Below are 26,271 nucleotides of genomic sequence, written 5' to 3'. Positions count from 1 at the left end.
ATATATAAAATAAATATCATATACATTTTATAAATAGTTTTGTCCTTATGCACAGTATCCATGCTTACATCTTAATAATGTTTCCCACCCTCACTCCCACCCTCAACAGCAGGAAAAAAAACACACATCAAGACCAGTCCATAATAATCCATGTTGCAAATTCCAGGGCCACTTCAGCAGGGTACCATTTGAAGGGCATCTTCTTAAAACGTAACCATTCCAAGCTTACCAGCAGCATCTGTATCAGTTCTGTGGTATTTTTTTTTTCCTGTAATCAAGTTGTTGTGGGTTGTTTGGTTTTTTTGTTTTGAATCATCATTGTATGTGAACATTCCACCTCTTTCATAACCTCCAGGTAAAGACAGTGAATGAAAATGAAAGATTATACGGAGGGCTCCCTCCCCATACCCTATACCCCACCCCCACAAATAACCCAGCTTTGATATACACTTTAAACAATGAGGAACGGCAGTGTTGAATTCAAGGTAAGTGCTTTTCTATGTTATCTAAGTTTATAGGAATGATGGAATGACTATTAATATAGTGCTCCAGGAAAAAGCTTGGAACCCAAGTATGTACATTGACTGGACAGCGGCAGGAAATATCACCTATAGTGGAAAAGGTCTCTGTACATTGCAGGTATTTTAGCAGGGTCCACGGGTCTGGGTAAAAAATGAGTGAACTTCTGGTGTCTCTTAGTCCTGTATCCTTCACGCGGTGAGCCGTCCTTGTTCAAAGCCACATAATACTGTCTCTCAGAGTCGGAATGTTTGTAGAGGGTTGAGGCATAGGTGTTGTACCAGTTTTCTTCAAACTGCTCTCGGAAAACGCACTCCCTCGTAAGTTTCTTCTGTGTTGGGGAGTGACGAGAAGGAGAGAAAAGGCACACGCATGAACTTTATACTTGTAATGCTTTATAGATTCCATTTCCTCCTCATCTTGCACCAAAATTTCCTGAACTTTCTTGGCTTCCTAATTTTGGCTCCCCTAAGGCTGGCTGCTGCTGACTGTAAAGTGCACCCTTGCAACATGCTTCATTTCCCATTCATTAATTCTAGAGCTAAGCCCAATATCATAAAAGTCCCAATTCAAATACCCTTGAACTTTGAGAGGGAAGGCAGCAAAATCCAACCTGAGATCTGAATCTGAATTTTGCTGTTTTAAAAATAGGCTGAACCAAAGCTCAAAACCTGAACACCCCTGGAATAAGGAGTGTTTGAGATCTGTATTTGAATGTTGTAGCTTGGCTACATCTTTAATTAACACAGGGCAAGGTTCAGGCCTAAGATGGTATCGCTGTGCTTTGTACGCTGCATGATACACAGCATTAAGGGCTGCTACAAGGAGATCAGATTTTGCCTGTCACCTTAAGCACAAGACTTGTCAAACGTACAGATATTTCTAGCTGACCAGCGATTAAAAGTGGAAAGGGGTGCAGTTAATTTCAAAGGTTTAAATAACCCTGAAATGCACTTTGAACTCTCAGAGCACACAACCATATAAAATACAATAATGAAAGGACTATAATCTCTGGAAAAGCCGAACTGTGGTCTGAGGCCATAAACGTAATGGAAAAAGGTCTTTGTGCTCAGCGGCATAGTATTGTCCTACAGCCAGGACACCAACCAATAATGGTTTGTAATGGGAACTGGGGCCTAGACCCTGGAGCACAGTGTGGCTGCTGTGTGCCCACGCTGCCAGCCAAATCTTAGTCATAGGGTCAAAGGCCAGAAGGCACCACTTGATCCTTTAGACTGAACCTCTTCTATATCACAGTCCACTATCAGCAACTGCACATTAAACCCAACAATCGAAATGTGACGAAAGTATTACAGCCCACAGGAGACTAGAGTGTTCTGTGCCCCAGGCAGAGAATAACAGGGACTGAGGTCCCAGGGAAATGATTAAGTGAGATATACCCAGATAATCCTGGCAAGTGACTTGTACCCACTTGGTGCAGAAAGCAACCCCCTCCCCACAAAGGTCACTGCCAATCTGACCTGGGGGAAATTCCTCCCAACGCCACACATGCTGATCAGTTAGATCTGGGGTAGTCAATTATTTTTTTGTAAAGGTCCAAATTTCTTGCTCAAGGTATAGTCAAGGTCCAGACTCCAGAGAAAATAATAATAGAAAAAATAAGTAAATAAAAAGATTTTGGGGTCCGTTCAAAAGAATGTGGCACTCCAGATTTGGCCTGCGGTCTGCCTGTTTGACTACCCCTGAGTTAGACAGGGAGCAAGAAATAGCCAGCTAAGCACTTGAGAGCACGAATACTCAGTGTCACCTCAGAGCCCCGGTCCTCCCTTCCAGTGTCCTATCTCCAGCTGTGGCCATCCTGATGCTTCAGAGGAAGGAGATTTAAAAAAAACAAAAAAAACCTCCCAGAGTACATTGGGAGAATGCCTTCCTGACTCCTGCTGGTGGTCCACTAAAACCCTGAAGCATGAGGTTTAGGAACATAAGAGGTAAACTGGAAGTGAGCCCTAGGACTGCTGAGCCTCTGCTCCACCATCACAAGCAATCCCATCATGCAATTGCACTCATAAATTTGTCCAGCTCTCTCTTAAAACTATTTAAGTTGTTTGCCCCCACAACTCCTACTGGGAGGCTGTTCTAGTCTGGGCATGGAGCCAGTGTAATCAGCCATCGGAGGATCATCTCAGCACAGGGAAATTCTCAGGTGACACAGAGTCACTGGAGTGACTGGGACATAGGGGACATCTGCGGCCTCTCTCTCTCCCATTGATCTCTGTCTGCCATAACTGCATCTTGGGGCTTTTGGCTGCTGGCATTGACGTTAAACAACATGCAAGTGACATGCACCAAGTTGACAGCGTTGCATGGAGAGTAGTATATTGCTAACTGCAAAAGGACAGGTTAGATCTGTCACAGAAAAGATTTGCAATCAACCTTCTACATTTAGCAACATACAGATTTATTAAATGGAGAAAAAATGAAAGCACTGAGGGAGTAGATGGCTTTGATCTTTGGGGCTGTTAAATTCACACACACAAATATATGCAAGATTAGCACAGAGAAAAATGACTTCCTTACTGAACCCTTACAAAAACACTAGACTATTCTACAGCAACGTCCCAAAATATGGCCCTACCGCCAGTACAAGGTATCATTTAATGGGCCTTTACTGTAGAATACTGTTATACCTTTTAATAAGGGAATCCTGGTCAAAGTGTTGACACCTCTTCCAATATTTGGTGTTTTTCTTAAAGCCCTAGCTCTTGGAATCCTATGATTTCAAGAGAATCTGTTTTCACCTTCTTTTTATTATTTTTTTTAAAGAAAGTTTCTATTCCTTCATGATTGCACAGAAAAGCTTGCAAATGTGACCTGAGTTGTACCCTGAAGCCAAATAAAATTAATACAAAAATATTTTATGTATTATTTGTTTTAAATTCTCATGTTTTTTAACATTTGGGCTTGATGATATTGCTGTTACAGCCACCTGGCCAGTATGAAGAACATTTTCTAATGCGCAGGTCAGTGGTGGCAGAAAGGAAAATTCCAATGATATTGTACTGAAATTAACTCTTGTTACCAACTAAGATTATATGCTATTATATTGACATTTCTGTGGCATGACATAATGGATTCTGTAGTTTGATTGGCCTGATTGTGGGACTGTCTGTTGCTTTAAAATTGCAAGTACAGCACTTCAAAGCAAAACAAGCAGAATGCAGGTTAGTTTCCTACGTTTCAATAGTACAGCTTAAGGTTCTGACACCAAGAGATGGTGAGCACCCAACTCCTACTGACTTCAATAGGAGTGGTAGTAGCTGAACTCTTTTCAGAAGCAAGCCCTACTCCTTCCTGAAGTACAATCTCACTTTCTGTTACCTGGTACAATTGTTGTTCAAATTAAAATTAAATTAATGCCAAATGGAAAACAAGAGTGACAAGAATGCAGATTTTGGGTCCCTGCTGTTGTGTGGTTTAAATTTTTCAACCAACATTTTTCTCAGTACTTATATGCCAATAGACTCCAACAGGATCTCATAATGTTTCCCTAGACATTACCCCTGAGGGCTCTGCATATGCCTTTTACCACAAGTGTAACTGCACATTCCATCCTTCTGGGCTGTCTGCCTAATCTGTGAACATGCAGCACATCAATTGAGAGAAGAAGCTTTCTCCCTTTTGCCCTACTCTATGCATGTGTAATGCCATGAAGGACATTGATACACTATCCTCACTTCCACCAAGATGCCTACCAAAAATTAGCCATCTAAGGTGGGGTATGTTGAAGTGGGGAGGGATAGCTCAGTAGGTTGAAGGGGGGAGGGAGTGGTTTGAGCATTGGCCTGCTAAACCCAGGGTTGTGAGTTCAATCCTTGAGGGGGCCATTTAAGGATCTGGGGCAAAAATTGGAGATTGGCCCTGCTTTGAGCAGGGGGTTGGACTAGATGACCTCCTGAGATCCCTTCCAACCCTGATATTCTATGACACTTGAAGGCAGCAGATAATTATTAATGTATAGGTTATAAAAGAAAAAAACCAACAACCCATACTGCCAGTAATTTGGAACCATTGAGTCGTGCTCATCACTAACCTACATAAATGTGTGATCTGAACATTGTTGCTCTCATCTTTCCTCCTTTTATTTGTTATACTCATTTGGTGCATTTTATTTCAAATTAGATAAGTCTTCAGAGCAGAGAGTATGTGCAGGGATGCAGACTAGCATAATGGGGCCCCAATCCTAATGGAGGCTTTTGCTCACTAGGATGATTTAAATGGCTCATAATAATGATGATGTGGCAGGTTTTGATTTTGAGAAACAAGGCTAAGGTTTGAGCATCACCATGTCACCCTGGATCGCCTACATTGCATATGCCCTATATATTCAGACATGCGGTTAATAGCTTATCAGTCAATTAAATATATTCAATATAGGTGAATTAATTTTACTACTAACCCTTAACTGCCTTTTTTCTGTTTAAATGTGTAAACTTAACACGTAGTTCTCTGCATTTAAATTTTGGGTTTTTTTTATTTGGAGGAGTATTTTAAAGGACGTGAGGGGGAAAAGGGGAAATTGCCTATGCACAGAAGCATTTAAATTATCTCTCTTAGGCTTTGAAGTTCACACCTCATGAAGAGAAATGGGGTTTGTGCGAGTGGTAGTGTGTGGGGGCTGGTTTTCTATGAAGGTTTGTACATCCGGATTACACCAGTTTAATGTACGGTGTGATTCTAAAGTGATTTGGTTCAATCAGTGTAAAAAGCTGGGTTGTCCTGTTTCAGTTTGAAGGCGCTTTACTTCAATTTGGGTTCAATTGATTAGGAATGGATTTAAATTACACTGAAATAAGCTCCTTTTAAACAGAAATATAAGTGTGTCCACACATAGGTTTGCATTGTTTTAACTAAACCAGTGCAAATTTGTGTGTGTAGAAAAGGCCTGAAGGGGATTTATTTTGCTTTAGGTTAAGTCAATTAGCTCAAACCAATTCCTGAACTAACACACTCTTAAACTGAAATTAAAGGCTGAAACCCTGGCCATATTGAAGTCAATGGCAATTTTGCCACTGACTTCAGTCGGAGTTAGGTTATCATCTGGAGCATCCACAAAGAGATTTGCACTGGTTTAACTAATCAGTTTAAAACCCGATTTAAGTTAAAATTGATGCAGTTTTCTGATGTAGACTCAGTCTAATTTTGATGGATTGTGCTAGGTGTATTTTAGTAAGACATTTACAGTCTCGATTCTGCAGCAGCCCAGGGGCCTATTTCATCAGGCAGAGACACTACAGTATGAGAATGTCACAAAGGGGGTGGATCTTCATTAACTTCCACTAAAAGTCTTAGCTGATGTCTGTGCCAAAGGATTTTTCAATCACAGAACTTTCTATCCTTCCCTGTCTCCAAATCAGTGCTACCAAGGCCTGATTCCTCTGTAAGAACCATTTACAAGCATTGTTTGGAGGGATTTTCCAGCTATTTTGGAGTTATTGGTAAGCAAAACAAGTCTCTCGTCTTCATCAGTTTTAAACAGGCTGAAGTGATTTTCCAATGGGATGAGACCAAGCATGGAAAATGTCAGTGCCAAAGGGGCATTTTTTAGAAGGTTATGAGAACACAGGAGTTATAATGAAAGTTCCACCATAACTTTAAGTACAGCTTTCATTATTGAAAAGCTATAATATAAATGTATGCATCTGCAGACGTAAATATATATTCCTGTGTGAACCCAGATCATTCAAAGTGACACACTGTTCAGATGAGAGAACACAAACACACACCCTGATGGTGCGCTATAATTTATTGCCTGGCCTTTAGTTTATGATCACCACAATATCCCTGAATGGCAGAACCACAAGTGAGCTACACAAAGCTCCCAAACAAAGGCTAATAATAAAAGCTTTATACCCATCATGTTCTTGTCTGTTTTCTTTATCCCAAATATTTGTCAGGTTTTGTTAGAGCTGGATTGGTCTCTCTCTCTGCTTTTTTCTACTTCAACTTTGGTTGCAACTATGACAACAATGGAATAATTGATATGCGTGGAGCTACATGACATCCACAGGTGCAGTACAGAATCATTTGATTGGTTGTAACAGGCTTGCAGATGACCATGTCCTTAGGGAAGGCTGGCAGCTTATGTGGTGCCCTGTTGGACTCTCATATGGGCAGTACGCAGGCTAGCCCAGCTCTCAGAAGGCACTGTGTAAGTTTTATAGTATTACAATGATTATAAAACCTCAAACTTACCGACCCATACAGCTCTCCTCTCTCATTCATTCCGAGGTAGAGTCCTGAATCCACCCCACGGATACTAACCAGCCCCACCGCCAGGCTAATGAACTCCAAAATCCCTAAAGAAGAGGAATACAGATCATTCAGAGAACAGAACTGACACCAGGTACAAGTGACAAAAATAAATCAGCCTTCCCCTGCCTGTTGGAAGAGCTCTTTGTTTACAGGGCCCTGACTCTCCTCTTGCTCACACAAATGTAACCCACTGACTTGCACTCTGAAATCCTCACCTGTGAAGCATTACTATAGCCTTACAAAGTTTAACTTCCTCAGGGAGAGTAATCCTTTATTAGTAAAGTATCATTAGTTTCCTTGCCAGTCACTGCAGGACGGGACAGGTGAATATTTTGTGCCTGGTCCGATAACTGTCCTTAACATTCTGGAAGGCTCTATAGTAACAATATTTATCATCCACTGAAAGTTAGGTGGTGATGACCCCCACCATGCTTCCTGTTTGTGGACAGTCTGAGGGGACTGGCTCCGTGGAAAACCCTTTGGAGGTTTGCAGGGACGGCACGGCAAGGCTATGGACGATTTCCCTCTCTCTTAGTTCGGAGGTTAGTTATGTACTTGTGTCCGTGTGTGTGCGCAGGCATCTCAACGAATTCACTGGGAGCTATGGCATGGAAGAGAAGAGTGCGTTCACTCCCCTAGTCCAAGCTTCTGTTTAAACTGATGGGAGAGAAATTTCCACTGAGCGAACATCTCCCTCCTTCTAACCTTTCATACAGCTCTGAATCTATTACCCCAGCTCCTAGAACATCCAGCCCGGGATGAGCACACCTGCCCCACCCCGCTCACGTTACCTCACACGGCTCCTCATGTGCGTGTGCCCCGGGATTCTCAGTGCACCACGTGGGGTGAGTTCGGTCATCTGCCACCTGCTGACTTTACTGGGAGTCACGTGGCTTGAAACCCACCTCTCCAGCCGCACCTGCTTTTGACTCTTTGGAAATGTACCTTCCAGTATGTCAGGTGCATCGCTCATACAGCAAGGACATTATGGCTAAATATAGGACAGATGTCCCACTTTCCCTCCACTCCCTCAATCGTAGGGTAGGTAGCCTTCTCACTCAGCTATGCTGGCAGTTAAACTAGTGGCAACAAGGTAGACTTCCTAGTTTAACTTAAATTTTGCTCCCACAGATAAGCTGTTTTTTGGTTTTACTTCCCAGCTCGTGCCTTGACACTTGTGTGGTGTTAGAATTATTCCACCAGCAGCTATAAGACTGGTAGCTTAGTGCCCTTCTTTTACACGTGCTAGCTGTGAATGTAGTCCCAATTTAATCTCTCCACCCTACTGACTAACATACCATGGACCCGATCAAATTTCCAATAAAGTTAGCAAGAGCTGCTGGGTGTTGAGCACTTTTGGAAACCAGTCACTTATTTAGGAGCTGAAATATGGACTTCCGAGCCAAAATGTAGACTTCTGTTTTTTAAAATCTTGACCTAAATGTTCTTAATGGATTGGCACACACATTTTCTAGAGGGTTAAATCTGCAGCCATATTCCGTCTGGGAAAACCTATCCTTCCTATGACCCCAGACTCGCTTCTGCCAGTGAAGTGAGTCACCCTGTTGTGACTCTAGTACAAAAAAATGGAAGAATACAAATTGTTTCCTTACGTTCTGTGCTTTCTACAAAGGGATATGTGGCAGGATCCAGAAATTACCAGTACTTGTTTTCTAGCAAGCAGGGAGTTAACTCCTACCTTAGACAAAAGTCCCAGTCAGACAGTCTGGGGCAATACAGGGGACTCTTTAAGAACAGGCCTTTGGTACTCAGCAAGGGCAGGGGGGCTTTTTAGAAGGCCCATTGGACACAGACTGGCTTGTGCTCTAGACTGCGGAGGTTTTCTGCTCACTACTGATATGTTTTCTGGGAGGTGGCACGGTCCAGTGAACTGGGAGTCGAGGCCTAGCTTCTATTTCTTCCTCTGCAAGTCACTAATTCTGTAACGTGGGGCAAGTTACTTAACCTCTGTTCCTTTGCAAAGTGCTTTAAGATGTCCGGGTGTAAAGGGCTATATAACTGTTAACTATTATGCTACACCATTTTGTTTTCTTATTGTACATATTGACCTCTAATCCATAAGAATCCCTTTCCTAGACGTAGAGACCATACTGAATGAGACTATTTTTATTTATTCTATTTTTTTGTTGCTGAAGCAACAAATTCAGTTCACCAATTTACAATACTTTGGGAGTTTATTGCATTTGTGTTGAGTACATTTATCCTCTTGCAGTTTCACAATCAGCAACATTTGGGATGGGACATGAGGCTAAGGGGATTAATAAATAAAAGGGTGGGGGGAGGAGTTTTAAATTGACTGGGCAAAGTCTGAATGAGGCTCACATAAGGGAACAGGAATATAGCACTATCTTAGAAACTAGGAGCCTCTTTCTCACCCAGTAAGATTAATTAATTTTTATTTGTGTGAGAAATGCCTGAAAATGTTTGAGAACCGTGAATCTATCTTAAGTACTTATACCACCACCACCACCCCCATTTCCATAGCATCTAAGTGCCTCATAACACCCTTGTGAGAGATGTACTATTACCCCCACTTTACAGATGGGGAAGTGAAGCACAGAAAGCCTAAGTGACTTGTCCAAGGTACAACAGGAAGACTATAACACAGCTGGGAGTTGAACCATAGTTTCCCAAGTCGTAGACTAGATCTTACGCACTAAACTCTCCTTCTCCTTTCTAAAATGGATGGGTAAACAAATACTTATCCTACTCTGGGGTAGATGTCTACCTCTATTTTTGCAGGCACTTAACTCTCTTCCGGTATACTCATGACAATCTCTTTTGACAATGTCACTTGTAATATTCTTCTTTTCTGATCATTCGAGTGGCACTTAGAGAAGCGAACCAAAGACAACTATGTTGAAATAACATTAAGAGTGTAACTTAAACCCACAAAAGTCGGGAGAGAGAGTGAAGGCTGAAAAAAATGTGGGCGGACATCCATCTTGTCCTTAACTCACTCCAATTGCTAGACAAAATTGCAGCTTTATGCCTCTGATCTCCACCAGCACAGGGAGTGGCCACTGGGGTTAGATCAAGAATTTACTTTCTAACTGTAGTGGGGTGTGTTTATGAAAGTACGTGATTTTCTTTTCCAACACTTGTCTCTTCTTTTGTTGCTTGATTATTCATTCTGCTTGCTCTTTGAGTCCCTCTACATAATATTCAGAGAGATTTGACTAGAACTATTGCTGGATGAAGTAAACACTGAAGGGATGAATAATCCTTCTAGCCTCCTTTGTAATGGCCAGATCCCACTCACTGTTACATTACTAAATGAATGTTTAAGGAACTGTTCAGCTGGCTGCACCTGTCTCTTTTTGCACAACTATATCCATGTGCCTGGGTGTAGAAATATCAGATGTTGTACTGATCTCTACAAATCTAAAGCTTCAGCTAAAAACCTCAACAACTGTTTGGGAACAGGTGCACTAAAGTATGAATGTCAAAGTCTTCAGAGGAGCTTCCTCTACAGATTTCACTAGCTTCCCCTCAAAAAAAAAAAAAAAAAAAACTTCAATACAGACTTTTTAGATCTGTGCCGAGGGGAGTTCTGTTTGCTGTCCTTATTACTCTTCAGTCTAAACTTCGACAGCCTGATTCTCTTCTCAGGGCTTGTGTACACTGGAAATTTACAGCAGTGCAACTTTCTCACTCAGGGGTGTGAAAAAACACCCCCTTGAGCGCAGCAAGTTTCAGCACTGTAAAGCACCAGTGTAGACAGTCACCAGCGCTGGGAGCTACATCCCTCGTGGAGGTGGGTTTTTTTTAGAGCGCTGGGCGAGCTCTCTCCCAGCACTGCGCTGTGACCACACAAGCCACGTTCAAGCTACACTTATAGATTAGATTACCTGTAACTTTGTTGAAGTCAGTGGAGTAACACTAGTGTAAAACTGGCATAAGTCAGAAGAGAATTGATCCCTGGTTGCAAGGAGTTCCCCAGTAGGTCTAGCATTCACATAAGGAGTGTTTCTCCTGGAGAACTGATATCAATTCAAAATCCCTTCCAGATTTCTGCTAATCATCCATTTCTTTGGTATAGGAAAAGGTCTTGGCAGACCAGTAATAACTGAGATATGGTTTCAAATTCTTCCAGTTTCATCTATGATTCTTTAGGTAGGGCTACTAGTTTTGTGCTGACATCTGGGAACTTCTCCAACATGAGACCTAGCTTTGCTCTACAAATCCTGGAGAGTCTTTCTCCAGGATCCTGAGCTAATCCTATTCAAAGAGGAATGTGCTTCAACCTATAGGCTACAGTATTCTCCATAAATATGACCCTGTTACCGTCTTTATTTCCTATGGACATATCTCTTGAATCCCACACTAGGCCTCCCTCCCTTCGCCCCCAGAGGCTAGGAGCTCCCCATCATATTACTCTGACAGCATTTTGCTTCGTTGTCTTACTTTAAAGAAAACTTTTAAGTCTTGTACAGATTTAGACTCTGCACTTTGGGGATGGATCAACAGAGGATGGTGCAGACACAGTACACTTTTTCCTGAACCCCATCCAACATTACAAGATAGATAACAAGTCCAGTTCCACCCCTTATTCCAGCTGCAGTTGGATAGATGCCACGGCTGTGGTGTCCCGGAGTGTTATCCTTGGAGTGGATCTAATTATCTGCTTAGGAGGTCAGGGTGCATCTTCGCAGTCTATGGGTCCTGTCAAGCTAGCACCCAAATCTCAGGAGTTTCTAAATCTAGCCACATTAAACTTAGTACCCTAAAGTAAACCCCATCTTTGGCTGTAATCTAGGTCCTTCACCATGCTTTTCCACTTCCCCAGAATTGTGTAGTGAGCCTATTTCTGTAATAATTCATTGTCTTCTGACTGGTGCATGCAAAATTCAGGAATGCATTGGTACATGAAATTCTAATGCAAACCAGACCAGTTACATTGGAATTTAAATATTCATGGCTACTGAATGCAGATGGTGAATACAGTGTGCCAGTACATTATTACTTTGCATCTCTGTTGCAGCTAAGCTCAGTCCAACTTTATCTGAACATGAGGATTCCAGTGTAATCCTCTGGGGTCTTGCCCTGCAATTATAACAAATAACTATTTATTTTACGCTGCCTTTGGGAAAACCCCGAAGGAGAAATCTGTAATATTTTATATCTGACGTCTGGTCTAGTTTACGTAGCTGGATGCTGACTAGTAAAACACTTATGGAATGCTAACGTTTCAATTTATTGCACACACACTATGATTAACTCTTAATCTTAACCTTGCAAAACTAATGAAACGTATTTGCTTGTTTTAATATGTGCAGTTTCCAAACTTTGTTTAGAGACCAATTTATTTTATCTTAAGCTTCAAAAAGTGGAACTGGGTGAGGTTCTGTCATTAGATGCTGACCGTTTATTTGTCTAAAGATGTGTAAAAAGTGAGCAGAAAAGTAGCAATAAAGTGGCAGAAGTAGATTAAAAATATACAATAGATACAAAGGACTTTCTTTCAGTTCCTCTTAATATGGGAACTCATCACATGTTGTGAGATGAAAGGGAAAAGGTATGTGTCTTTCGGGAGGTAATTAAAGAGCACTTGCCCCATGAGCCTATTACTACCTTACTCTGACCTGTGGGTTATGACTTTTTTGTTGATTTAGGCAAGGACATGCTACCTGCACCTGGTGTTTATGCAAGGTACAGTACACAGTCAGGGGTTTTGGTTTTTTTGTTTGATTCCAATCAATTCAAAATCTTTGCCTTCAAACAATAACAACAAAAATATTCATAAACTATTATTTCTCAGATAAAATGTATGAGTAACAAAGCTTAGAAGACAGAACAGAAATCCTTTCAGTGAGGAGTTAAATTATTGCAAGCCACAAAAAGTCACAAGAATGTTTCTTGCAACCTGTTGACTGTACAATTGAGATCACCAACTTGGGACTTGTTGATAGTTTACACAGACACCTGCACCATTTGCCAAAGTAGCAGGAGTTTTTCTTAACTCTGTTCAGACTTACTGTACTTCTGTGCCTGTGGCTTGAGATGCATTTTTCAAAGATTACATAACAGTTTCATTAGAGATCTGTGAGTTTCTGTGATACTAATACAGACTCTGAAGTCTTTTCCATCTTTGCCCTGGATGCTAGGTAAATCAGCAATGTTCTGTCTATTCTCATTTCATTTTTCCTCCTCCTGAAGGTTAAGGTCACAAATATTTTCTCAAAAAAAAAAAAATCTTTCTGCCCTGCTGATTCTGCTTTGGGGACATTCTTAATGGCTATGCAAGTAACGCAAAAGAAAAGACTTTAGTCCACAAACTCTGCAAAGGCAAAAAACCACAAGGTTTGTTTTTGTTTGTTTTCCCAGAGTGCTGTGTCTTCTTTCTTTTGCCTTTCCAGCTACGCTGAGCTTCAGAGGTTCGAAAAGAGCTGAAGTAGCCAGCAAGTTGCTTTTTTAAAAAAATCATGTTTTTGTGCACCTGCAGAATGACTTAGCACTGGTAGAATAGGAAATTGAAAATAAAAATGCCCAAATTTCTGGGGAGTGAGCGCATTTGTTTAGAATTCTAATTATATCCATTCCAGGGATGATTTATATTAATAGTGTAATTAGTTTTGCATGTGAGACAGGCGGCTGGGCTCTTTGAACAAGTTCATAAAGAAAACAGGCAGCCTCAGAGCCATCGCGTGTATTGAGCAGAGAAAAGACACCTGTTTCTTGGATGGGGGAAGATGTGGAGACAACTCTCCCACTTGGAGGGGGGAGAAAAGGGGGTTAACCCCTCACTTTCGGAGGGGGGAGATCACAAGGATGCATTGCATCGGATTCAATGAGGAATTTTATAAAAGGTCTAAAAGAAAAAGGAATAAGCAGAGGCAAACACGTGGTTTGGAAGCTAACCAAGTTCGGGATTTTAAGGCTGTAAACAGTGTTAACAAGGTGACTCGTGGGTACTTTTCTATTCTTCTGCACGACTCCAGGGAACTTTTCCGCAAGATAAGGCGCCCTCACCTACTGTCTCACAGCCAGGAAAGGACTCGGAGCCAGGCACCGAAACCCCGAGGGATTAGCCTGCCCCAAAAAAGCTTTTGCACCCTCCCCAGTTTCCCTGGCTGTGTTCAGGCAGGACAGACCTCTCCCCAGAATCCTCACTGCATCTCTCCCCCTCTTTCCTCCGCTTCCCAGTGTGGGAGTCTTGATTAGGCGTTTGAATCTGTGAACCCCAGTCGGACCAGGCAGGCAGAGAAGATTCCCTGATACGCCTGTAGCAATGCAAAGAATGCGGAGCTTGTCTTCTGCTCAAACGCAGGGGGAAGAAGTGCAAAAAGCATATTTGGCACATGCAAAAAGAATGTGGAGGCAAATGGAGGTGAACTCAGGATCCTCAACCTGCTTTGTCTGGGACTGCAGGAAACTCAGACCAGACCCTAAGCAATCAGTGGAAAAGCGAGACTAGAACACCCCGCCCTTGCATTCCCCCCCCACCCCATCTCCCAGCAGCTCCCACACGTATAAGGAAAAATCAGTGATAAAGAATATAAGCTCCTTTCTTACCGAATCTGCTGTGGTCCTGCCTGGTGCCATGCACCGTGCCATTGGGGAAGATTTCCAGATGGAAGCCCGTCCTGCAGTAAAGCTGCCTCCGCCTGAGGATACCTTTAAGGTGGGCAAAGTCAGTGGGAGATCCCCTCTGGAGCCTTCCTTCAATCTGTCCCAATCTCTCATTCAAAAAACCAGGAGAATCAGCTAAAGCAACATTCCCAAGAGAGGAGGAAAATCCATGCAAATCCAAATCCAGAGATCCAAGAAAGCCCCCTACCTCAGCCATCGCAATAGCAGAGAGAGCGTGTGTGTATGTGTGAGAGAGTGAGAATAGTGAATGTCTGTGCAAACAATAAAAAATTGCTGGTCTCTTTTTAAAAATGTGTGTGTGTATTATATATAACTAACCAGCTGTGAGCTTGGCTGCCTTCAAGTAACTTCCCTACCCTCTCACGGTGTCTGATTTGAACGCCTGACCTTGCTTTGAATAAAAGTATTGTTTTTCCTTTGCATTGATCTCCTCTTGCCTTTCATAGCTGGATATGTCCAGCTATCAGATGCAAACTGCACTTTATATACATACACACTCCCCTTACATTGACATATTGGATATTTAAATGCAAGCCACACCTCACTGGCATCCCCTTTGGCGATTGCTTTTTTTTTTTTTTTTCCCTTTTTCTTCTTCTCTGATCCATTTGGCTTTTTTTTTTTTTAAGAGAGAGAGAGAGAAGAGGGAAAAAAAGCTTCACTCCCTCTTTTATTATGAAAAAATGGCAGGAAAAGGCTACACATTGCACTGAGGCATAACAGCTTTTGGCAGGTTCTTGTAAAACTGCTGATGAAATCATGGAGCCCTGTGTATGCAACCCTACTGATACACAGACTGCACATTGCTGCTGGCTATCCAAAACACTTTGTGCGCGTGTAGCAGTTTGTCTTTCCCCTTCCTTCGGTTCAGTGTGTCTGTTTAGTTATACCAAGCATAGTACTTTCACAAAGAAACCAACTTTCCCATCCCCCATCTCCTATTTTTCACACCAACCCTGAATTAATCACAGTAAAAACCCTTTCCTATTCAGAACTCTGTCTTTCAGTCAAAGGTTTTATTTTGTGGGGCTGAGGTTGGGGTTTGGAAGGGGAATATATTTCAGACACTTTTTTTGCAACATTAGACCCATCTGTAATTTTTTGCCCTGAACAACAGACATAGTGGTAAGGGTAGTGGGGGAGGGAGGATAACATGTAAGGAGAAAACTTTAGAAGCATTTTTCAGCTAAATATGTAAAAACTGAAAGAGATCTTTTTGAAAAATGATACTTCAGATTTTATTACTTGATTTTACAAGCCACTTGAGAGAAGAATATATGGAAGGAGTTTCCAAGCCTGTTGTGGGCTTTCTCCCCACCTTTTTCATGTTGGAAACAGGTGTTTCCTAGCTCTCTCTTGCCCTGTGACACTGTATCTGTAACAGCAGCTGCTGGGCGAGCTGCAGACAGACAGAGTCAGGCACAGGGAGACATGGGGACCAGAAAATGCGTGGAAAAAAAAAATTCCCCGGAGGGGAGCTTGAACCCTGCTTTGATGCAATAAAATGGACATTTTTTCAGAGCTCCTTTCCCCTCTCCGTCCCCGCGCTGTAGCCCTTCCACCCCCACTTTCTGGGCTGCACGGGCAGACAGCAGAGGACTCCCAAAGGCAAGGCGTGTCTGTGCTCTTGACCACTAGAAGGCGCTGTCGCTTGCTGTATTGCTTGGTATCCGCGCTCCTGTCCTTCCACTTGGCCTGTGTGTGGTGAGGGGACGCGGCCGTCCCCCTCCCCGAGTCGGCTTGGAGTGGGAGGGACAAGGCGATCTGCTCTCTACCGCCGCCCGCTGGAGAGCAGCAGGGCAGCGCTTAGAGCCAGGGGAGGCAGACAGCCTGCCATGGAGACACAGCAAAGGGGATTAGAAACAATAGTTACAGGGAGCTGAAAATGCTGGGAGATTAATGTCCCTAAAACAACCCCCCCATCAACCAACCCCCCCCCACTATTCAATGTCAGCTTTTCCGAGGAAAATAATTCTTTCCAATAACTCTTTGTCCTTCCTCTCCCACTGTCCAGCCAAGCCCATCACACCCCTTAACAGACATGTCTAGAACCTCCCAACATCGCTGTGAGGGGAGAGGGGCATTATCCCCATTGTATGGAGGGGTAAACCAAGGCACAAAGTGGTGCAGCGACTTGCTGAAGGACAAAAAGCAAGAGGAACAGAAGCCAGGAGTCCTGATTGGCAGTCTGCTGCTCTACGCCTCCCTAGACCCGTCTTTTCTTATGTGAAATATAATAAATCACTAACAATAAAAGTGAAATAACAGCCCAAGTTTTTGTCTGGAGCCAAGGTAGAAGCAGGTTTTAAATGAGGGCTATTGTGTCCAAGAGATATGGCTGTCAGTGGATGACTGGAATTTGGGCTGATGTTAACAGTGATATTTGAAGCATAAAAGGATTTTGATTTTTAAAATCTCTTCCTGGAATTTAACAGAAATTTAACAATTGCCTTTCACTGTCTGTTCTTACATTGGAGAAATTCTCTCTTGGTGGGCAAAAAATCTGTTGGTGGATGACTGAAGAATAGACTGTACAGGGTGAAAATGGCAAAAGTCCAAGATAAAAACAAACCCTATCAAGTTAAATAATCATTAAGGTCTAATAGTGCAAACTCTACTAGGTGTAATGCTAACAGTCAACAAGATACTCACAATGGAGAACACTGTGGATGAAATCTTGGCCCCACTGAAGTTAATAGGAGTTTTGTCATTGATTTAACTGGGGCCAGGATTTCCTCTTATGTCTGGAAGTAAGTGTTTAAAGGGTCAGGGCCTAGATGTATTAGAAAAAGGAGAGAGAGAGAGAGAGAGACTCCTTCATAATGGGCCTGATCCATACCCCACTGAAGGTAATAGGCATCTTTTTCCATGGACTTCAAGGGGCTTTGGATCAGGTCCAATATCCATCAACCAAATCCAAAGGAGGACCTAGAGGGGCATTCAGGAAACTGACTAGGGGTACTAGGGTTCAATTACATTACAGTAAAATCCAGGATTTAATAAAAAACACAAACCTACATGCTTAATGTAAAACAAAAGCAGGGAAATCCCCAGCCCAGGCTGACATTCCTCTCTTAACTCTGGTGATTATGGTTAGCTTTTGCAGCGTCTGCAATACGGTCTGTAGGAAATTATATAGCCCACTACAACAATGCAGGATGTTTAGGCACAATAGGGTGAGGGGAAGGTAGCTTTCACTTCCTTTTTTATCTTTAATTTCCTGTTTTTTTGCTAAGAGGATGAAAAAAAGAGTAGAGAAATTTTGTTTCCTGCAGTGTTACAAAATATATATAATTTAAATTTGTGGGTCTGGATTGACGCCTTTAAAGGAGGAACACATAGTTAGCTATTTTCCCATGTATTGTATAGAATATAATTTTGTACTAATTTATTTCTTAAAATGCAGGAGAAAATTATATACAACATGCCACAATACAGGGGAAAACTATAATTCTATATAATACATTGCATATATGTTATAATCCATCTAGTTTCCCCCAGGTTTATGCATTGATTAAAGTGTATATTGTCTACTGGGAGAATTAGAGTGATTACAGCCAAATTAATCTCTCTTTCTATTTACACAAGTTTGCCGCAATATTTATATTTATTTGAGCATAATGGACCTTTCAGAGCCATTACCATCTATTGTGGGAATGCACATTTAGCCCAGTAGTAAAACTCCTAATTACATTTATTTGTTTAATAATTACTGTTCATAGGCAACAGCAACATTTGATATCTCACCTACTAATTGTAAAATCAAAGGCTTTGATGCTGCAATTGACTCTTCACAGGCACAGGACTGCACCCATCTGCAACAAATTGCAGGACAGGGGTCAGAGTTATAAATTAGTTAGAAAAGAGTAAAATGAATAGAATAATCAAACCCTGATACTGTAGATCCTCTGCCCAAGACAATGCCATTGATAAAGGATCCAGGTAGGGTTGCCAGTTTTGGTTAGATCTGTTCCTAGAGATTTTATCACATGACATAATCTTTAATTCCTGGAGACTCCAGGCCAATCCTGGAGGGTTGGCAACCCTACCTAGGCCTGGATAAAAAATTTTTAATAGCATTGATAGCTATGGTCACATACAAGAAATCAGCTATATGAGGAACAAGACAATTTAGAGAATAAGGAAACATCATGGAGACCCTTTTCAATGTATTATAATAATACCTTCACTTCTCCAGCACCACCCATCCAAGGATCTTAGTGCACTGTACACATTTTTCTGAATTAAGACTCACAACCCCATTCTGTGAGGTAGTGAATAAACAGATTTTCTTAATGGGGAGATTTTATTAAATCCTTTAATTGACTGTGATTCAATTTGTTGTTTAATTTATGAGTGTAATTATTGTGGTAGCATTTAAAAGCTCCAATCTCAAATGAGGACTCTATTGTGCTAGATCCTCTACAAACACAAAACAAAAATACAGCCCCTGCCACAAGGAATCCTGGGGACTTTACTTGGGGAAGGAGTCCTATTGATGTGCATGACATGAACAAGGTGAGTACCTCATATTTTATTTAATTATGGTTAGAGTAGGTGGCGGAGCCAGGATTAGAATCCAGTGCTAAACCTGTCACATTTGGGTGCCTAAGTTTAGGAGACAAATCTGTAACTAGGCACCTAATTAAGTGGGCTGATTTTCACAGGTGATGAGCGCCCACACTCTCATTTATTTAGGCACCCAGAAATGGATAAGTTTTAAAATAGTGGCATTAACATTTAGGAAACTCAACTCGCCAGGTAGCACAGCTCATTCAGAAGCCATGATATTATTATTTCCCCTGTGAAGAGGAATTATTGCTACCTGGTGACTAGGAAATCTACATCCTCCTGAAGGAGGTATTCTATGAATGACAGCTCCTTCTTAGTTCCACTCTATTTGGGAGTTGCAAGTGCTCAGCACCTCTGAAAATCAGGCTTCTTAGGTGGGTAAATGTGGATTTAAAAATCTGGCTTGAGGCACTCAAGCTAATATACCTCAGGAGCCTAAAGGACTTTGATCTGTATATCCAAACTCCCCTGCTCCAACCCCTTGATAATTAGTGTGGTATGAGAATCTCAGTCAGGAAAGGGACATGCTTCTTTACTAACGGAGAGCACTGCATGTTACAGTGGGCTCCATTTCTAAGTGTTTTAGTGCTATCCATGTTAGAATAACATGAGCCTTGATAATTCAAGTAACAGACTGCCTTTTGTGTTAATAGGCCAGGCTTGTCTACACTGGGAAATTTACTGATATAATTATACCACTATAGTTATGCTGGAAAATTTCCCCATGTAGACAAGCCCCCAGTAAAAGTGTGACCCCTTTGTTCTAGTATCTGAATTATGGAAGTGAAGAGGAGTTGAATAAACATGCAGAGCTCTGTTGCTTAAAGGCGTTTAAAAATGTGATTTAGCACTTTGATATGTCCTGACTTTGGAGACTTGTGTAGGATCTTTCTACCTGCCAGTGGCCTGAGTTCAGAAGCTGGTGATATTATTAAAGAAAAAACTGTATCTTCTTTCCTCGTTGTACCAGCCTGCATCCAATCTTGTAACTATTTCCTGGTAGAATATGTGCACTGGCTTTTATGCTCTGACAAAGGAAAAAATTTATTTTCTATGCTTTCCCTCTGTATGTAACTCACATATCTACCTACTATGAGTTTATCGCATAATACCAGGCCAATGTAGCTGTGGTTCATTGTTAACTTGCTCAACCTGGGGTAGTGTTGGTAGATGGTAGGAGTGTAGTGTCCTGGTAAAATCCCCTCCAGTTTCTTGACCAAGCCTAGTAACAACTAAGAAGGGAGAGCCTCAAATAATCCATTCTAGTAGGGTGTCTCATGACACATGAGAACCTAAACTGCTGCAGAGAGTGCTGAATTACAAGTGAGTCAGTTCCCTCTCTGATTTCACTGCTGAAGAGGGAGAAGGATAGCCTCGGAGTTGCAAAGCATGCATAGGTTGCAAAAGTCCCAGTGAAACAGGGCCTCAAGAGGTTGCTTGGTTGGTTTGTGCGTAAGGTTGCCCCTGACCTCAAGTTTTACTCTAGGCCTTGTTGTATGCTAGGGCAAGACTTGAGGGGTTTTGGCTTGTGTTGTGCAGATGCTTGTAAGTGTTGCCACATTCAGCAAGGCTGATGGTTACTTTAATACCCAATCTTAGTGCATCAAGTTAAGAAGCTCTTGCTCACCCAGGTGTTTTGGTTTAAAGATGGAATCTGGGGCAAGGCTGGATCTAGTTCTCTGTGTGGGTTCACCTGACCTTATTGCTAATATGCATGACATATAACAAAACAGAATTTAATATCCTAATTTCTCTGCAGGTGAGAGAATACATGAGGAAATCCCAGAGAAACATAAAGAACGTTCTATTCCAATGCAAATAAGATGAGTGTTGCCCTGTATGATTGTTACTCTTCTTTTCTGCTTAAGTTTCTATCCTTTCCTATTTCAGATATGCATAGAAATGTCTATTGGGAGCATGTCTGTACAGTAAATATATTAGTTGATAGATGGTGTTGCCATTAAGGCAAAGGATTGGGAGTCAGAACTGAGTTCTATATCTGCCCGTGCCAAAGCTTGCTTTGAACCACTCTGTGCTTCTGTTTCATCATCTATAAAATGGAGATGATACTTGTCTCTCTCATCAGAGGGTTGTAAAGCTGAACTCATCAATGTTTTGTAATGTGCTTTGAAAGCCTCAGATGGAAGGCCCTACAGAAATGGGTAGTACTAATATTCCCATATGAAATTTTGAAATAAAGGGTAGTTGAAAAGGGGATAAGAAAGTGAAAAGTGAATGCCTGAGTATTCTTAAATGCCATGAATGTGGGTCCTAGTAATAAAATGCAGTTTGAGATACTCATGATGGTGTTCTTTGCGGGACCCGGAAATGGCAGAGACTGAACGTAGCTAAAAATCTGGAAGGCTAACATTGCACTGCTCTATGGCCAAGTTGGCAACTTGCTGCTCAGAGATCTTGGGCAACAGGAAACCTCCTGCTAGGAAGGAATTAACAGAGACACTGCAGTTTCTATTTTCATGATTCTCTGCCATTGTGGTTTTACTGTTAGGCTTATATTCATTGTGCAATGACACAAAAATACAAGCATATTTTGTCATTGCTCACCTATTGCTTTGGCTTATGTGATTTTTAAGGAAGGGTAATAAGCCATTTATTCTGTCTTGACCTGTACATTATGCAGATGATGTCTCTGTTAAGTGATCCTCACAGCTCAAGGAGGAAAGGAACCAAAGAGCATGTTTGTTTTTTTTTAAATCTTTCCCAGCTTTCTTTTTTCACTTATTAATGAGCATGGGGGGACACAGGGAGGAGAGTGAGAATGCATGCTGGGATGTGAACATACATGTTTGAGTTTGTATGCCTTTACAGTTGAGAGCATGTGTACCTACAAGCATGTGTGGGCATCTGCAGGCTTCTCTGAGCTTTTCAGTTCTGCAGGTTAATTTGATCTTATGCTTATGACACTGCAGTTTTTGGGCTAAACCTTGCAAACATTCCACAAGAGTACTAAGTATATATTTCATGTACTATGTATATACCTACTGTATTTTCCACTCCATGCATCTGATGAAGTGGGTTTTAGCCCACGAAAGCTTATGCCCAAATAAATGTGTTAGTCTCTAAGGTGCCACAAGTACTCCTTGTTGTTTTCACATGAGTAAAATTGCTCACATGCATTCATGGAGGATTGGCCCATATAATTACAAGGTGACACATTTATACTAAGGAAAATGTTTTTTAAAACTCTGTAAATAGGATTCTTGGTTTTGCTAATTATTAAGTACATTCCTTTCTAGAATTCTAAATAATGTGTGAGTTCTTTTCTTTAATATATTTCCTTAAATAATGTATTGCATTCCCACTGCCAAAAAGGCACCTGGGCACTTTTGAAACTAAAATAAATCTGTGTTTAAACCATTAATGGTAAGTAATCAAATGCCCAGCTCCCACTCTGCCCCAGCACCATATCTGTGCGGAGGGGAGTTAAATAGATATGAAAAGCCAACCCAAACAGGCATGCCTGTGCTGAGTCCTGAAAAAAGCCAATGGATAGGGAGGAAGATATTCCGTGGAGGCCCTGCACCTTTGCCCTACACTGAGGGCTTGATCTTGCAAGTTGTTTCTACTCCCAATAAAGTCCAGATCGAGCCCCTTGCAAGATGTGATAGGTTCCTTTTCAGAACAGTGAGAAATTAGTGTAAGATGAATTCTGTTATAACACGAGGCTCACCTTAGTAGAGCCGGTTAAAAATGGGAAAGAGAAGCTAAGAAGAAATAGTAATGCAAATATTTCCCTATATCTCATCTGACAATACAAGTGAGTGAAGTCAATTTGTAACATCCAGGAAGGTTGTTACCTCCCACTAAGATTTGGGGGAGAATTCTTTATTCAGGGCCAGTTCTAGGGGTGGATGAGCAGGGCAGTTGCCATGGGCGCCAATTTCCAAGGGGCTCTGTACTGCCTTTTTTTTTTTTTTTTTTCCTATGCCATTTTGGGGTGAGGAAGTCTGAAAACATTTTCCACCCTGGCCTGCAAAATGGCCAGGACTGCTCCTAACTGGGAATAATAATAGAACAATTAAAATTGCACTTATTCAAAACCATTTTCTTTTTGTGTCATACTGAATGGTAAGCATAACCAAGGATCAATCAATGACACTGCATAATTTACAAATGTAGACTCTTCTCAGCGCTGTTCAGCTCTAGGCCCTGATACAGCATAGCACGTAAGTACATGCTTTAAGTTGCATTGACTTAAATGAAACTAAATTTCAATAGGACTTAAGTACAAGCTTTAAATTAAGTGCATTGCTGAACTGGGGTCCTAATAAATATTAATTAGAAATGAATACATTGACACAAACTTTCTCAGTTGCAGAGCAATGTGTATTCTACCAGACAAGTGGATAGGGAATTTAATTTAAGACTGAATCCTGTATTGCCCTTAAAAGTGTTCCGCTGAAGCCAACTTTGGAAAAAAAACACCCCCACTTCAGTTTAAGGACAAAATTTTAAAAAGAAACATTGCAGGAAAAAGGGGACAAAGAACAAAGTGCCGTGCTTCAGTTCAAAGGAAAATCTACATTCTATGCAATGGGACCAAATCCTTCTCATTTTATTTACACAAGGTTTCTCTTTGACTGCTATATATGATGGAGATATACAGAGCTACTCTTCGATAATGAAAACCTAAAAGTCATGTTTTGTTACAAAACATTTTTTTACAAAATTAATTAAAAATAATTTCAGGAAACATTGTTCTTCATTTAAATAGTTTAATATAAAAATTCATTTGCTGTGTTGCAAACCCCAACACCACAACATTGGACTAATTTATGAGGACCAGAAAGTGAACCTAAGTAGAAATTTAAAATGAAATAATCTCATGTAGTTTCATTGTCCTGCCTAAGTGAAGAGAATGAATCACACAAATGGTGAAAAGTACATGAGTTTTAAGTGACCATTAATTAACAGGCTTTTTTTTTTTTAAATATGGGGTGCTGATACCATGTATCGCTCTTACATCATACAAGGCCATAACTGTGTGTGCTGGATTCCAGTTTCTGCAATCATCCTTACACATCTTTTAAAAAGAAATTTGGGGGTGGGGAGGGGGGAATAACTAGGTCAGAACAAACGGCCAAATGAATGTACAGTCATCAAGGCTGGAATAAATGCAGCATGCAGTAACGACTATACTTTTAGAGGGGAGTTTCAAGATCTGAAAATGTTTTACAGATGTTTAACTAGGTCTTACAACATCTCTTAGAGATGGCTATGCATTATTATCACTTTTTTACAGATTGGAAAATTTAGGAACAGAAAAGTTTAGTGATTTAGTCAAGGACACACAGGGTATGTCTTCCTAGCAAAGCGAACTTGGGTGATTGGCACCCCAGGTTAGCCTACCCTGGATGTGAGCAGCCACACTGCAAAGCCCTCCCTTAGTTACTGTGCCAGCACTTGTGGTGTCCTCCCCCATGAGTGTCTCCTAGGACTTCTGGGGGTATATCCTATGCTGCAGTAAGCAGAAGCTATATGATTCTTCCCCAGTCAACTGTGGGACAATAGTTTGTCCTTCTGGGCACACACAGAATTGTGGGAAGGCATTGGAGGAATTTCAGCACTGAGAAGTGGGTGATGTACCATCTGCAATTAAAGTCTCACTTGGGTTTGACCCTCAAGCCCCAGATAAGCTGGGTTGAAAGGACCACCAAAGTTGGGGGAGAGAGTTTTGTATGTGGACGGGAGGAGGTTTAGGAGCAACACCCAAGTCAGAGCTCATGTTAACTTAGACACAGAGTCAGTGGCACAGCTGAGCTAGAACCCAGGAATCTTAACTCCTAGTCCACTCCTGAAAACCGCAAAATTCACTTACAACAGACTTCAATAAGGGAAGGAGAAGAGGAGGATCTTCTCAGATAGTCATATCGGAACATGATGGAAAAATCCTGTTGCTGGGGTCTCCTCTAGATTAGAAACCTCCCATTGTGTCTCCCTCAAGCTCACAATAAATGTACCAAAAATTGAAAGTGAAAGTAACCCTTGCCCCTTTCCAGACACTTGGCTTATCGACATGGCATTTTGGACCCAGCAGGAGTGAGTTTCCCAGCCTAGGTCAACAGACTTGTGCTCCTAGAGTGATGCTAGTGTTCTACAAACAGCTGTATCGATAGCGCTTTGAAGTTACAGCTATTTTTAGAAAGCTAGTCCTGCTAGCTGAAGAGTGTCGACTGAGACGCTTGGTCCAAAATGCTGGGTAGACAGATCCTTGGAAACATTGCCATGCTTTATACATGATGTAGTGACAGCTGTGACTCATGACTGATGTTGGGATGATGATTTATCTTAGTCTGCACCATTTCCTTTCCTTATGGAAGACAAAAGCAAATGCAAACAAAGCATGTTGACACATTTCTTTGCAAACAGACTTGATAACAGCACAATGATGCCCAACTGGAAGAGCTAGGTCTAGGTTTGGTAGAAGGAAATAATAGGGTCTCAGGTATACAGTACCTCACAGGAAGATTGTAATGAGACCCAGCCAGCTATAAGAAAGAAAACAAAACCTACTGATTTTAGTCCAAGCAAAGAAAGAGAAAAAGAACAGATGCATGCGTTCTTCTGTCCATGCACAAACTGCAATCAGCAGTGCTGAGTTAGAAGCAGATAATAGCCTAGACTTCTTTTCTTATTGTGCTTCCTGCTGAAGAAATGCCCTGGCTCACAGAGCGAAAAGATTTAATTTGGGGTGGGGGAAAGGGGGAGGAAGAGCAAGGACCTCACACAAGAACTGACCTAAACGCCAAGGAGGTTTGAATAATCTAATTTACAATAAAATGGTATTTACAATGTTATCAGACAAAGCTTAGCACTGTTAAGTTAAACAGCATATAATGTGATTAGTGAGGGGGTCATGCCCATGATGTCATGCAAATTCTCTGAACTCTCAGTATGGGAAGATAATGTCTCAGGCATTTATTCTCTTGTGACATGTAAAAGCTCCCTAAAGGTTTGGGTTGGGAGGACAGCATGCGCGTGGGTGTGTGTGTGTGTGTTTATATATATATATATATATATAAAGAACAAAATCCCAATGTGGCTTATTAGTTCAAATAGAAAAATTCTCTCAGCGTGACAGATCTCAACCGCATGTACATACAAGGGATACTGAATGCATCCAATGAAGTGAGCTATAGCTCATGAAAGCTTATGCTCAAATAAATTTGTTAGTCTCTAAGGTGCCACTGTACTCCTTTTCTTTTTGCGAATACAGACTAACATGGCTGCTACTCTGAAACAAGGGATAATGCAACTTAGTGGTTAGAACAG

At 41.4% G+C, this 26,271-nt stretch overlaps 1 protein-coding gene across 1 annotated transcript; it reads right to left on the bottom strand.

The window, feature by feature from the left end:
• Positions 1 to 604: 604 nt before the first annotated feature.
• Positions 605 to 14,684, bottom strand: FGF16 (fibroblast growth factor 16). Its single transcript, XM_077826590.1, has 3 exons — positions 14,329 to 14,684; positions 6,733 to 6,836; positions 605 to 850 (listed from the first exon to the last, which is right to left on the bottom strand). The coding sequence occupies exons 1-3, from the start codon at positions 14,600 to 14,602 to the stop codon at positions 605 to 607; spliced, it is 624 nt and encodes a 207-aa protein (XP_077682716.1). The 5' UTR covers positions 14,603 to 14,684.
• Positions 14,685 to 26,271: the final 11,587 nt, after the last annotated feature.

Source organism: Eretmochelys imbricata, chromosome 9 (assembly GCF_965152235.1).
Source record: "Eretmochelys imbricata isolate rEreImb1 chromosome 9, rEreImb1.hap1, whole genome shotgun sequence".
Classification (NCBI taxonomy): Eukaryota; Metazoa; Chordata; order Testudines; family Cheloniidae; genus Eretmochelys; species Eretmochelys imbricata.
This window is presented reverse-complemented; position numbering and strand designations above follow the sequence as displayed.

What these genes read in the sequence shown, in the direction of transcription:
- FGF16 (XM_077826590.1), bottom strand. Translation starts at nt 14,602, where the DNA reads ATGGCTGAGGTAGGGGGCTTTCTTGGATCTCTGGATTTGGATTTGCAT. An exon ending in GCAGGACCACAGCAGATTCG is followed by an intron (nt 6,837 to 14,328) that starts GTAAGAAAGGAG and finishes CCTCTTCTTTAG; the next exon opens with GGATTTTGGAGTTCATTAGC. An exon ending in GAGGAGAGCTGTATGGGTCG is followed by an intron (nt 851 to 6,732) that starts GTAAGTTTGAGG and finishes TCCCCAACACAG; the next exon opens with AAGAAACTTACGAGGGAGTG.